Source organism: Theobroma cacao, chromosome 9 (assembly GCF_000208745.1).
Source record: "Theobroma cacao cultivar B97-61/B2 chromosome 9, Criollo_cocoa_genome_V2, whole genome shotgun sequence".
In the NCBI taxonomy this organism is placed as follows: Eukaryota; Viridiplantae; Streptophyta; class Magnoliopsida; order Malvales; family Malvaceae; genus Theobroma; species Theobroma cacao.
The window spans coordinates 22534267-22549257 of record NC_030858.1 but is presented as its reverse complement, the minus strand read 5'-3'; the positions used below and the strand labels follow the sequence as shown (position 1 = coordinate 22549257).

The 14991-nt window shown below is 39.3% G+C and overlaps 1 protein-coding gene across 1 annotated transcript; it reads left to right on the top strand.

The window, feature by feature from the left end:
• LOC18589565 (L-ascorbate oxidase homolog) lies at positions 10541-12879 on the top strand. The gene is made up of 3 exons (XM_018128499.1): positions 10541-10936; positions 11076-12185; positions 12303-12879. Exons 1-3 carry the CDS (start codon positions 10686-10688, stop codon positions 12601-12603), a joined length of 1662 nt encoding a protein of 553 aa, XP_017983988.1. The 5' UTR covers positions 10541-10685; the 3' UTR covers positions 12604-12879.

Genomic DNA, 14991 nt, shown 5'->3' with positions numbered 1-14991 from the left:
TTGGATACTAGTTTGGAAACTGTTGTTGTAGGCAAACTCCACTAAGGGTAAATATCGATCCCACCTGACCCCAAGGTCTATTACACAGGCCCCCAAAATATCCTTCAATGCTTGAATGGTCCGTTTAGATTGGCCATCAGTTTACTGGTGGAAAGCCGTGCTAAAATCCAACTTAGTGCCCAATGCTTCCTGTAACTTTTCCCAGAACCTACTAGTGAATTGTGCTCCTCTGTCAGATACTATAGAAATAGGAATGCCATGCAACCGTATTATCTCATCTACATAAAGCTGGGCATACTAGGTAGCCCCGTATGTAGTTTTAATCGGAAGGAAGTGAGCGAATTTAGTTAACCGATCTATTATGACCCAGATCAAATCATAACCCCCACTAGTCCGAGGCAAACTTGTTACAAAGTCCATGGTAATACACTCCCACTTCCACTCGGGAACTGGTAACAGTCGTAATAGTCCTGCAAGCCTTTGATGCTCGGCCTTAACCTATTGACAAACCAGGCATTTGGAGACGAATTCAGCTACATCTTTCTTGAGTCCTTCCCACCAATATACCTATTTCATATCTTGATACATCTTTGTAGCCCCTAGATGTACCACATAGGCTGCCATGTGCGCTTCCTCCAATATTTCTCTCCTCAATCCATCACTATCTGGCACATATAGTCTAGTTGCATACCTCAACACTCCATCTGTGCCTTTAGTAAACATCTTTCCTTTCCTTCCTTGAAGGTCTTCTAAGGCCTTAGCTATGAACTCATCCTTGCTTTATGCCTCTTTGATCCGATCAATTAAGATAGGCCTCACTCTGAAATGTGCTAGCAATGCATTTGCCTCTAAAACTTCCAAATGCACACCCATGTCTCCCAAACTATGGATCTCCCTAATCAAGGATCTTCTATCTGCAGAGATATGTGCCAGGCTCCCCATCGATTTTCGACTCAAAGCATGTGCCACCACATTTGCCTTACCGGGATGGTAAAGAATAGTACAATCAAAATCTTTTAGCAACTCTATCCATATCCGTTGCTGCAAATTAAGATCCCTCTGCTGAAATATATACTTCAAGATTTTATGGTCCGTATATATCTCCCAAGTCTCACCATACAAATAATGTCTTCAAATCTTTAAGGCAAACATGATTGCTGCCATCTCCAAATTGTGTGCGGGATAATTCTACTCATGCGTTTTAAGTTGCCTAGATGCATACACAATCACCTTCCCCTGCTGCATTAATACACACTCTAAACTAACCCGCGATGCATCACAAAATACCGTGTAACCCCTTGTACCTTACTGTAGGCTTAATACTGAAGCTGTGGTGAGACAGGTCTTAAGCTTCTCAAAGCTATTCTCACAAGCATCTGACCACTCAAATTTTGTATCTTTATGTGTCAACTTAGTCAGAGTGGCGACTATTTTGGAGAAGTCCTTCACAAAACGACGATAGTAGCCAGCCAAACCCAAAAAGCTTCTAATCTCCGTAACTGACATTGGCCTTGGCCACTTTTCCACTACTTCAACTTTCTTTGGATCAACTTGTATGCCATCCTTAGATACCACATGTCCCAAGAATGCAACACTTTCAAGCCAGAACTCACACTTGGAGAACTTGGCATACAATCAATGTTCTCTAAAAGTTTAGAACACTATCTTAAGATGTTGCTCGTGCTCTTCTCGACTCTTCGAGTAGATCAAGATGTCATCAATAAACACTACCACAAACTTGCCCAAATAGGGCTTGAACACCCGGTTCATCAAATCCATAAAGGCCACAAGGGCATTCGTAAGCCCAAATGACATCACCAAGAATTCATAATGTCCATATCTTGTTCGAAATGTGATCTTGGGTATATCTTCATTTCGAATCCTCAACTGATGGTACCCAGATAGCATATCTATCTTGGAGAAACATTGTGCCCCTTGTAGCTGATCAAATAGATCATCTATTCTTGGGAGAGGATACTTACTCTTTATTGTCACTTTATTAAGCTGTCGGTAATCAATACACAGCCTAATTAACCTATCTTTCTTCTTTACAAATAACACCGATGCTCCCCATGGTGAGACGCTAAGATGGATGAAGTCTTTATCCAATAAATCTTCTAACTGATCCTTAAGCTCTTTAAGCTCTGCAGGTGCCATTCTATATGGGGGTATGGATATAGGTCTAGTGTCGAGAATCAAATCTATGCAAAATTCAATCTCCCGCTCGGGAGGCAAATCTGGTAATTCCTCGAGAAATACATCCATGAACTCATTCACCACCGATACTTGGCTTATATCTCCAACCTTCACCTGAGCATCCCTTACAATAGCCAAGTATCCTAAACAACCCTGCCTCAATAACCTATTGGTAATCATGGCCGATATCAAATTGGTTGGAGCATTACTTCTATCCCCCTAAATACTGAATGAGGGTTCACCGAGAAAATCAAATCTCACCAATTTGTGATAACAATCCACACTGGCATGGCAGGGTGATAGCCAATCCATTCCTAAAATCACGTCAAAGTCGAAGGTGTCTAACACCACTAGATTCACTAAAGTGTCTTTGTCCTTAACTCGTACTACACAAGACTCATATTCCCACTCAGCCACAAATACCTCCTTTAAAGGAGTAGACACTACTAATTGTTCTTCTTTCCTAACATGATCTTTACCCAAACGCGATGCAAAACATGGAGAGACAAAAGAGTGGATAACACCAGGATCAAACAAAACTTGAGCATTCATATTACAAACGGAAAGAGTATATGAGACCACTGTATTAGATGTTTGGGCCTCTTACAGTGTTAAAGCAAACACCCTTGCTTGACCCCTACTGGCAGAACTCTAACGTCCAGACCCCGATGGCCTGCCTGAGAAGAAGTGCCAGCGCCTCTACCTCTAGATCCACTAGCCTCCCGACCAGATAAGGCAACAATTGAAGGAGCAGACAAAGCTAACTGGGTGGAGCCACAAACAAAATCTGGTGATTGATGTGCCATCAGACAATTCCTCTTAATGCGTCCAGGTTGACCACACCCAAAACAAACTCTCTCATTACGGAAGCATCGTCCACTATGTCGTCTCCCACAAGTATCACAAGGGTGGGTGACTTGACTACCTTGTCTAGAATTTTGTTGCCTACTAAAACTGAAGGTTCTTTGTCCCACCCCAATATTAGCACCAAGCGAGTCACTCCCCCTTTGGGGCAATCGTAAGCCCTTTTGTGGACCTTGACAGTTAAAAGATGACATGCCACTGCTGAAATCTTTATGGCCTTGATAACCCTCTGTCTTAGCCCTTTTTGCTTTATCTCTCACAGCCCTACTCCCACTGGTCCTCATCTCAATCCGCTGAGCACAATCCACTGCTGTGGAATAGGTATTGAAATCTCAAGATGCCACAGCCCTAAACAACGGCTCCACTAACCCATCCACAAACCTCTGAATCTTCATCTCTTCGGTAGAAACAAGGTAGGGAGCATATCGAGCCAACTGCGTGAATTTGATGTCGTATTCTGACACCGTCATACTCGAAGTCTGCATCAAAGTCTCAAACTCTCTAGCTCTAGCATTACGTACACTGAGTGATAGAAATCGATCCAGAAAGGCTGTACTGAACTCACTCCAAGTCAAAGATTCTGCATCTGTCGATCTGCCTCTACATAAGGAGTTATACCACTCTTGCGCCACATCCTCTAATTAGAAGGCGACTAGCTCAATTGATCAGACACTAAAGCATCCCAAAGCTTTACATATTTTCTCCATCTTATCTAAGAAGATTTGGGGCTTCTCCGATGCATCAGACCCTGAAAATGACAGAGGTTGAGCTTAAGAAAATCAGGAAGAGAAATCTCTAAGGGTCCTCTCTCAACCTCATGATGTTGGCGATCGGCCTGTCCTTGGGAGCTAGGGGATTCTTGTACTGTAGGTCTCCCCTCTACCACCTTCTGTATATCATCCATATGGGCTGCCATCATCTCTACAACCCGATTAACTCCCTGCAGGTCTGTTGCCAAGTCCTCAATGGTAATGCCCCCAGTGGGCTATCTATCCACTTCGCTCGAGGACTGTCCCCTCTCTCATCTACTCACAAGAGTATCCGCCCTCACTTGCCTATTGGCCCTGCCACGTCTACCCCAGCCCCTCAGGGTGGATGCCTGTGGCCTATCTGTCATCTCATTAGGGGCATATTGCTTTCCCATCTCTCTTGAGGCAACTCATGTCGTAGGCGACATTCTTACCTAGACAAGAGCAAACACTCGTTATTAAACACATTTATAATCATATTTAAGGCAAAATGTGGTTTCTAAGATAGGGAATTTATGTGGTCCCTTAGTCATAAAATGCGTCGCGGTTCACACTTTACAATTGAAGTTTCCACATAAAGACCCGAATCTTCGTTGGACCAACAAAGGAAGTCCTAGGACCTATACAACCTTAGGCTCTGACACCAAGTCTGTCACAACCCAAATTCTGGGCCATGACGGATGCAAGGGCCCAATGGACGTAGTCCACTAAGCCCAAGCAAGCCTACCTATTATCTTGCTCATTATCCCATCCAATATTGCTAAGTCACATTTCATAACTTTAAATCAAAATAGTGATAGTTATTACCATCTTATAATGGCATACTCATTGATATATACATACATTGTCTAAACATATGGCTTAATAATTTTCATTGGGTTTATCTATACACTGCAAAAAAAAAAGAGTACTCGACTTCCAAAGGAGAAACTCGGACGAATATACAGCTACTAAATGCCAAGACACTTACCAAGGGTCGAATGTATGAAGACACCTTGACCTAGCTACCAGTTGTCTCATGATCTGAAAACATGAAGTTGAAAACGGTGAGTATAAACCTAGTGAGTGAACAAGGAAGGGAACAAGCAATTTATAAGGAAGAATTTGGAAATCATGATGCACTTGTTTTGAAAACAATGCAATTTGGTTTAATTTCTTTCTTAAACCCCCTTGTTTTGGACATTGATCAGTGGACTCCTAGTATTGCAAAGACCCATTCTCAATCATGAAGATAAGGCAGTGAAGGAAATTATATCAGAACCCGAACAATGTACCAACGTGACATCACGTTTCTCGCTGCAGCAAAAGGCATTCTCGGTTTGCATACGGTTCAGTTTTTCAAGCATATCTTCCACTACATGAGTCCAATTGACATGCTTGTTAGGTCATTAGAAAGATAAGAGGTAGGGATACGACTTTAGTGTTTACCACTGTGCCCAGTTCTGATCGAAAGGTGGTCAAAATTGCTATCAAAGTGACAGCACTGCACCACCACCGAGAGTTTCTAGAGACAGCGAGAATCCATTTCGCTACAGCCAAATTCCTTGTTGCAATGAACACCAATTTGACAATACTTAGCAACTTTCAAAGTTCAACATGCAAGATTCACATATGCAAAACCACATACCATACTCATGAACTTTTATTTCATAAACATAGATGTATATATATAAATGCATAGATAACACCAATATCAGCATAATCACACCCGGCTCATGTACATCCCCCCACATCGTGCACATAGCCGACGCCATCATGTGCATCCCCCCACATCGTACACAATTAGTGCCATCGTGTACATCCCCCCACATCATGCACACGGGCACTATCATCATCCATCTCCCACACCACCATCATCACCGGCATGTGCATCCCCCCACATCGTGCACACAAACGGTTATAGTCATCATACACAGTATCAACTATCATGCACAACATATATATATATCATCATAATGAAATGGTGCATGAATCAATAACAATCACATATCACAACATAAAACCATTTAGCAAAAGCTTATTCCTAAGGCACTTGTTTTAAGATAAAGTTGTATAAAATCATTCAAATGCTTTGTACAAAACAGTCACATTCCCAAAATGATTTTGAAATGCAGTTCACTCACCGGTAGTAGTTGAGCCTTTATCCAACTCTAACCTCCTTAATGGTCCACTTGGGATAATGGGGCTTCGTTGGAACCTACCATCAAATTAACATCACCATAATGTCAATTCATACTTATAAACCCTAAAAGCTACCCCTTAGCTAGCTTTCAATTGCCATTTTAAATGGCTATCTATTCCCACTATCCTAGTAACAATAGAGTCAATACACAATCTCAACAATAAACCCACAAATCAATCACTAAACATTATCAACACTTAAAACCCAATGCTAATTTACTATTTACCTTGATAGTTTTGTAACTTTGAAATTCTTTCCAACAATTCCCAAGCTATTATAGGGCTTTTTCTCTCTTTCTCTCTCTAAACACCTAGCTAGTGAGAGAAAGTATGGAAACAAGATTTTCAAGGGTTTGAAAGTGAGAGAATGAAAGAGCACATAGTTTCTAAAAAGGGTGCACCAAAACATGAAAATTTAAGCTATTTTGATAGAGGTTATAAAGCTTTGATATCAAGCTTCCATGGAGGATGGAAGCAACGTGAAAAGGAGAAGAAGAAAAAGAGAACAGCTGCTGGAAAAAATGTGAGAAGCTGCTGGAAGCAAGATATTTATAGCCCAAGCTTATCCAATCCCCTTGAAAATTATGAAAATGCCCTTTAGCAAGTTAACTTTTTCTTCTCCAATCCTTTGTGCAATCTTTTTATTCTTTTGACACTAGAACAAGGTCCACAATGATCTAAACTACTCGGGTTCACGAAAACTTAAAATTTTGACTCGGGGTGCAAAATGACCATTTTACCCTTTTTGTTTCCTTTCGTTTTAATTTAGTACTTCCAACACCCATTTAACTCCAATTTCCTTCTATTACCTTCTTCTACACATGTACAAACAAAGTATGAAGTTTGTACTCCAACGCGATGTTCCCATAATATTTAAAATATTTATCTACTTAATAAAGACACATGGCCCTACTAACATCATTTTTTTCTTCAAAATTCTTTCATTCTTCTTCTCTCCCACTTAGATTGACCATTTACTCCTTCTTCATGAAAAATCTTGATACTGAATAAAATATTAATATTTTAATATTATTTTTTTAATAAAATATTATTTTATTCTAAAAATTTTCTCCTGCCTCCTATTGTCTCCATGACACCCAAAATACCTTATTATGCCTATTTAGACCTTAAAATATCATAAAACTTTTTCCTGGCAGCTTATTAGAGGAAATGACGAAACTACCCCTAGCCCGTGTTATTACATCTATGCTTAATTACAAACCTATAGAGGTTGAGGTCTCATATTCATCCTCCATGGGAGCCTCCCTTAAAGCTTCCTTAACCTTCTCTCTCTAGCTTCAAGTTTCATGCATTGGAGCACTTTTTCATAAAACTTTTTATGCTCTTTCACTCTCCCACCTTAAAACCCTCAAAAGTCTTTATTCAGCACTTTCTCTCACTAGATGAAAGTTTTAGAGAGAGAAAGAGAGACTTGCCATAGTAGCTTGGAAGCTTTTGAAAAGGAATTCAACTACAAAAAAACCACCAAGGTGAGTAATGAATTAGGTTAAATTTTCAAGTTGTTGATAATGGTTGATGATTAGAGTGGTGAGTTAATCTATTGTTGAGATTGTTATTCATTTTTAAGGTGACTAAAGTAGGGAAATAAATAGCCACCTAATGGTGATTGAAAGCTAGTTAGGAATAACTAGCTGAACTTGAGTTAAGAAATAGCTTTTAGAATTATATTAATGCCAATTTAGTTTGGTTGTGATGTTGTGTGTGTATAGGTTCCAACAAGGCCTCACCTGCCCATTTGAACCATTAGTTGAGGTTAGAGTCAAGCAAAAGAATCAACAAGACCGGTGAGTGAACTTGTATTTCAAAATCGTTTTAGGAGATATAATTGTTTTGGTATGAAACATTGAATGATTTATTCCAACTTTTCTTTCAAAATGTGTGTCGGGGAACAAGCCCTTGAAAAAAAATATTTTGGTATTGTGAAAATGTGAAATGTGTAAAATGACGAACCTATGTGCTCCTCTATTATGTTGATATATATATATATATATATATATATATATATATACGAATATATGTTGTGCATTGACGAATAATGTTATGTAATGATATTGACCCGGCTATGTTCGAGTAGGAATGCGCATACGTCGATGCTGACCCAGCTATGTGCGAGTAGAAGTGCGCATAAGCCGATGCTGACCCGGCTATGTGCAAGTGGGAGTGCGCATAAGCCAATGCTGACCCGACTATGTACGAGTAGGGAATGTGCATAAGCCGATTATGATGATGACCTGGCTATGACGATGAATGAAGCGGGATGGTGCATGTGTTTATATATGTTTATATATGTTTATATATGTATATGTGATAGCAAGTTTATGATTATAATATGTGGTCGAAATGAATAATGAGAAACTTGATTATTGTCAATGTGTTCACTTTGATGTGCAATATGGTAGGAATGGATTGTGTGGCATGTGAAAAATCCCTTAATTATTATCTCCCCTGAATCTAGTTGCAGCGAGAATGCACTTTCACTACAGCGAGAGACTCCCGGGTGGTGGGGGCATAAGCCAACCTTGTTTCTCACTGCAGTGAGGAAAATCTCACTACAGCAAAAATAAATATCGCTGCAGTGAGAAACTTTCGAGTTCTAATGCAGTGTTTTCATTTCAATGGAGATTTTGACCACCTTCTCGTTCGAACTTGGAAAAGTGGTAAACATCAAAGTTGTAACCCTATCTCTTAGCTTTCTAATGGTTTAAAAATCAGGTCAATTGGACTTCTGTAACGGGAGATATTCTAGAAAAACTGAAATACATGCAAACTAACACTATTTCTCGCTATAGCGAGAAACTTTCTGTTTTGGCTGCCTAAATCTCGCTGCGGCGAGAATGAACTTCACTGCAGCGAGAAACTTGCTGCCATTCTTGCTACCTTGCTTGATTTTGACCTATTTTTCACCCATTTAACTTCATGGATTGATCATGGGTTTTGCAACACTATGAGGTTAGTGATCAAAGTTTGAAATGAGGGGTTTTTTAGTAAGAAATTAAATCAATTGCATTGTTTTTGAAACAAGTGCATCATGATTTCCAAATTCTTTCTATCAATTGCTTGTTCCCTTCTTATGTTCACTCACTGAGTTTATACTCATGTTTTTAAACTTCATGTTTTTAGATTCAGAGGCAGTTGGGACCTAAATTGAGCGGTCCACGTATGCTCATCTTTTTGGTAGGTACTATGGCAACTCAGTAGCTGTATCTTCACCTAGAGTCACTCCGTTGACGGTCAAGAGTTTTATTCTTTTGTACATGTATAAGTAATGAAGACCACTAAGATTCATGTTAAAAATCAAATATGTATATTTGATTAGTGATGCCACTATAAGGTGGCAAATGAGTGATATTATGTTAGCATAATACAAATGTGAATATTGGATTGCTATAAAACGTTACTGAAATATTTATAATTGAGAATTGTAATATGTAGTTTTAAAAATGATGGTTGAGAATGGTGATTGGGATTGCAAAAAAAAAAAAAAAGACTTGCTTGGGCTTAGTGCGCTATGCCCATTGGATCTATGCACCGGTCATGGCCTGAGATTTGGGCTGTGACATCTACTACTAGAAAGGTGAAATTTACTTCTAACTTTTGTTTTAAATATTACCCACAAATCTCTTTTGGTTGACAGATAACTACTATAATTGTTTATTTATGTTTGTAATTTTTATTTATGTATTGTCTATTTACTCAATAAATAGATTTCATGGTTATTGAAACAATTTTGTGTTTACTTCATATATCCATTAATATAAATATATATAATTTTTATGTATGTATGTATGTATTTATTTATTTATTTATTTATTTATAATATTGTAGCTGTTTATTATTTATTTATTTATTTATATATTTTATTACATTAAAGAAAAAAAAATAAGAAAGTACCTTTGTCTCAAAAATAAAACAGAATAGAGAATGGAAATAAAACTATTGTGCAGGCGCATATTTTTCCCTGCACTATATCATAATAATGATTAAGGAGGTCCAGTGGCATTAGCCAAATGAAAGCTGTTGCCCACGGTGCTCTTGGAGTTCCAACCGCAGCAGCAGTGCGGTTAAAATGAGCCAACCACGCCACGCAGATCTCACGAATGACACACCTGCGGCATGATAGGGGTCATGGTGCCAACCACAGCGCTCGGTCGTACCTAACGGACTCTAAAAAGGAGAAGCTAATTTTGGAAAGGCAGGAGCGAGTTACGATCTTTTTTTGTATTTTTTTAATTTTATTAACGCTGTTTTTACTCGAACTGTTTCTACTGCTTAATATGGTAAATAGTTATTCTTAAATATATAATATACAATAAAAAATAGGAAAAAAAACTAGTGAAGAATTAAAGGCGTTAAAATAGGAGGTGAGAATAGCAATACGATGAAAATTTAGGTCGGAAGAAACGAGAGGAGAGGCGACATCTGAGGGAGAAAACGAAGAGAGGGCTGAGAGGAATTAACGGATGGTGAACGGTGTGCATACACTCAACTCATGTATAAAAGGGGAGATAGTGGCGAGAGGTCTTAGGACGGTAGAAGAAGCAAAGCATCTTCTTCCAACAGGGACAGATAGATAGAGGGAAGAAGATAGCGATCAGGTCGTAGGAAAGGGTTATTTATTACATTAAAAAAAACAGTAGGTAGCCGCTAGATCGATATCTAGCGACAGTAAGAGAGATGGGCGGGGTGATATTGATGCTTTTTTTGTGCTTCTCAGCTGGAGCATTTATCTCTGAGGTCCGCGGTGAAGATCCGTACTTGTTCTTCACATGGAACGTCACCTACGGCACCATCTCTCCATTGGGAGTTCCTCAGCAAGCCATTCTCATAAATGGTCAATTCCCAGGACCCAACATCAAGTCTACAACCAACAATAACATTGTTATCAATGTCTTCAATAACCTGGATGAGCCATTCCTTTTGACATGGTACATATTTACACAATATATATATATATATATATATATATATATATATATGTTCTTGTGAACTAGTAGTAGCGTATACTTTGATTTGATTAATTAACGATCCTTTCATATATTTTTTTCCCTTTTAAACGCATGGCAGGAGCGGCATACAACACAGGAAAAACTCCTGGCAAGATGGAGTGCTTGGAACGAATTGTCCCATTCCCCCGGGGAAGAACTACACGTACCACTTCCAAGTCAAGGACCAGATTGGGAGCTACATCTACTACCCCTCCACGGCTATGCACAGGGCAGCTGGTGGTTTTGGTGGTCTTCGAGTAAACAGCCGTCTCCTCATCCCTGTCCCTTATTCTGATCCCGAAGATGACTACACTGTCCTCATTGGCGATTGGTATACCAAGAGCCACACCATGCTCAAGAAGTTCTTGGACAGCGGTCGTTCCTTGGGAAGGCCAGACGGTGTCCTCATCAATGGTAAAGTAGCCAAGGGTAATGGCAAGGACAAGCCTCTCTTCACCATGAAGCCTGGCAAAACGTACAAATACAGGATCTGCAACGTTGGACTGAAGAACTCCCTCAACTTCAGGATCCAAGGACACAGGATGAAACTTGTGGAGATGGAGGGTTCCCACACCGTACAAAACGTGTACGAGTCCCTGGATGTGCATGTTGGGCAGTGCTTTGCGGTCCTTGTTACTGCCGACCAAGGCCCTAAGGACTACTTTATGGTCGCATCCACCCGATTTACAAAGAACGTGCTCACTGCCACAGGCATCATTCGCTACACCAATGGCAAGGGAGCAGCTGCCTCACCTAAGCTTCCTCCCGCCCCTGTTGGTTGGGCTTGGTCCCTGAACCAGTTCCGCACCTTCCGTTGGAATCTCACGGCCAGTGCTGCGAGGCCAAATCCTCAAGGCTCTTACCATTATGGTGCTATTAACATCACGCGCACTATCAAGTTAGTCAACACTGCTAGCAGGGCCGGTGGGAAGCTCCGGTACGGCATCAATGGCGTCTCCCATATCAACCCACCCACCCCGCTGAAGCTTGCGGAGTATTATAATGTTGCCAACAAGGTCTTCAAGTACGACGTGATCGGGGACGAACCACCAGCTAAGATCACAGGTGTCACTGTGCAACCGAACGTCCTCAACATGACATTCCGTAACTTCGTGGAGATAATTTTGGAGAACCACGAGAAAAGCATCCAGTCATATCACTTGGATGGATATTCATTCTTTGCCGTCGCGTAAGTTTGGTCCAACTCTGGAACTGGAAGAATTTACTTCGAACATTTTATGAATTAATTTCGTTAACTAATGATCAATTAATGCACCGGTTAACAAAGAAATTATATTGCCTACAGCATTGAGCCAGGCAGATGGACCCCCGAGAAAAGAAGGAACTACAATCTTCTAGACGCCGTTAGCAGGCACACCATCCAGGTTTTCCCCAAGTCCTGGGCTGCCATCCTTCTGACGTTCGACAACGCTGGCATGTGGAACATCAGGTCTGAGATTTGGGAGAGGACATACCTGGGCCAACAGCTCTACGCCAGTGTCGCGTCCCCGGTGCGCTCCCTCAGGGACGAGTACAACATCCCTGACAATGCCCCGCTCTGTGGCGTGGTCACGAACTTGCCCAAGCCTCCGCCTTACACTATCTGAGCCGTCTTCGCAAAAGGGAAGTAATTATATCTGGTAGCAGTTAATAACGGTGACGAGGTACTCCCAGAGCGGCTGCCCACCTCACTGCGCCTCATCAGCTTACATATATAAACCCTTTCCTCATATGTATTGCTACTAAACGTTTTGACTACTATTCTATTCTGTCCCTAGCTACCTCCTCCCTAAATAATATACGTAGAAATTTAATTCAATTGAATTCATACATCATCATTGTAACTCTTTGTCTGTCATATTTTGAATCTCTCTGTGTCTCTCCCTCCCGTTTTATTTTTTTTTTCTTTTTATTCTTTTTAACTTGCATTATTTGCCTTGGACGTCACCATTTAACCGATTCCCATCCATCCCCTCAGATCACCGCCGCCCCCCGCAATTAAACAGAAAAAGAAATTATGCGTTAAATAAACATTATTATATTGAAAAGTAACATCTCAAAGCGTTAAAAGTGAATAACATTAATAACTAGCTGCTCGTTATAATCTTCAATAGGCGAAAAAAAGGGACTTGTCACAGCCACTTTAAGGGTGTAATTCTTCTGAGCCTCCCCATTTTAATTGGCGAGTTATTTATGGGTCAAAGGATGAATAGATACCTCAGCAAAAAGGAAGGTGTTAGGCATATTATTGAACTTTTAAAGGAAAATATTTCAGAAAAATTTTCCTTGGGCTGTCCACCGTTAAATAATATATAAAATTAATTGTCTATTCCATTACATAAAATGTATGAAGAATATGATTATAGTAAAAAGATTCATTAGTCTAATTAATAAAGAAATAACCATCGTTTACAATATTTTCATTTTAGAAGTTAGTTGTAAAGTGTCAATACACATTATTTTAATTAAAAAATAAAAAAAATTAATTAATTTAAGAAATTAAATAAAATTAGATTAAGTAAAATTTCAATATAAAATTAGTCATGATATAATATGAATTTAGATACACAATTGTATAGAGAGATCCTCAAGAATGATCTCAGACATATTCATTTTAGAGTTTTTTTTTTTTGTGTCTAGTATATAAATGGATAAAGATTGCTCCATATAATTGGCAATCAGAATTATTCAAACTAAAGATTGTAATTTTTATTTTGAAACGCTCTAATTGTATTAATAATTAAAAAGACTGTACATATAGTTGTTGCAATCGGCAACGTCATTAAGGTCTTACAAAAATAGACCAGTTCCAATCCTAAAGACCGCTTAGGAATTCACCTTGTAACTAGTAGCAGTACCTATTATATACTCCCTAAATCATGTAAAAAAAGAAAAAACAACCCAAAGATAATTGTTAAGGCCTAACAGCAGGACCAGCAACTAAATGAGCCTAACTCAATCAAGGTGGTTCCCTATGCTCAGGTTTACAAACATTTCACACATGGGAAAAGAAAGAAGAGAGAAGATTAGCTATCAATTAATGTGTTAATTGTCATTCTAATTTAAATTATTGTGGAATCAATTTTGCGTTATCTATCATTCTATTTTTAAATTATTGTGGAGGTAGTTTTACATTATCTACATGTTCCTAAATAGTTGGAGTTAGTTGCTGTTTAACAAGAGGTAGTTGTTTTTTAACAAGAGTCAGTTATATCAATCATGCTTGTAATATAGTTTAAAAAAGGAGTTATGTGGAGGAATAAAGCAAGCATTATTTCTAATCAAATTTTCAATTCTGAGATCGAAGAGTTCTCTTTAACGAGCTTTTAATTTTTTATTTTCAAAATAGGTCAAAAAGGTTGGAAAACTCATAAACATAACTTACAAGCTAAGTTGCCTTCAGATTTCAGATTGCAAGGTCCTATAACTAGATCACAGTAAAGGGCCTATAACAACCTGGTATCAGAGTAGGGGGTTATGGGAGACTCTCGTACTCTTCAGCATCAATTCGAAGCCTTCATGGCTATGTATCAAGAAGATCGAGCACGAGATAGGGCCAAAAGAGAAAGGGACAAGGTTGCCAATTAGGGGAGGCAAAATGACATTACAACCCAATTGGAAGAACTTTTTCATGACCTAGCTACAAAATGATTAAAAGGTAGGGGAATGGGAAATATGAATAACAATTGTGGTCGTAAAGAGCAAAGGGTGGGATTGGAAAACCTAGATGGAGGAAACTTTGTGCCAAAATACTCCAAACTCAACTTTTCCCGTTATGATGGCTCTTATAATCCCTTAGGATGGTTGAGTCGCTACGAACACTTCTTTTGTCACCAACAAACATTAACAGAGGAAAAAGTAGGGTTAGCATCCTTCCACTTGGAAGGAGACGCTCAATTGTGGTTCCTCAAGTTAGAGAAGGACTGACTACAATTGTCTTAGGAAGATTTCAAAGCCAACTACAACCTGTGTTTTGAGCTGCCAATCAGAAGCAA

Excerpts from the sequence above, each read along its gene's own strand:
- LOC18589565 (XM_018128499.1), top strand. The coding sequence starts at position 10,686 with ATGGGCGGGGTGATATTGATGCTTTTTTTGTGCTTCTCAGCTGGAGCA. Across the intron at positions 10,937-11,075 it reads GAGCCATTCCTTTTGACATG|GAGCGGCATACAACACAGGA; the intron begins GTACATATTTAC and ends AACGCATGGCAG. Across the intron at positions 12,186-12,302 it reads TATTCATTCTTTGCCGTCGC|CATTGAGCCAGGCAGATGGA; the intron begins GTAAGTTTGGTC and ends TATTGCCTACAG.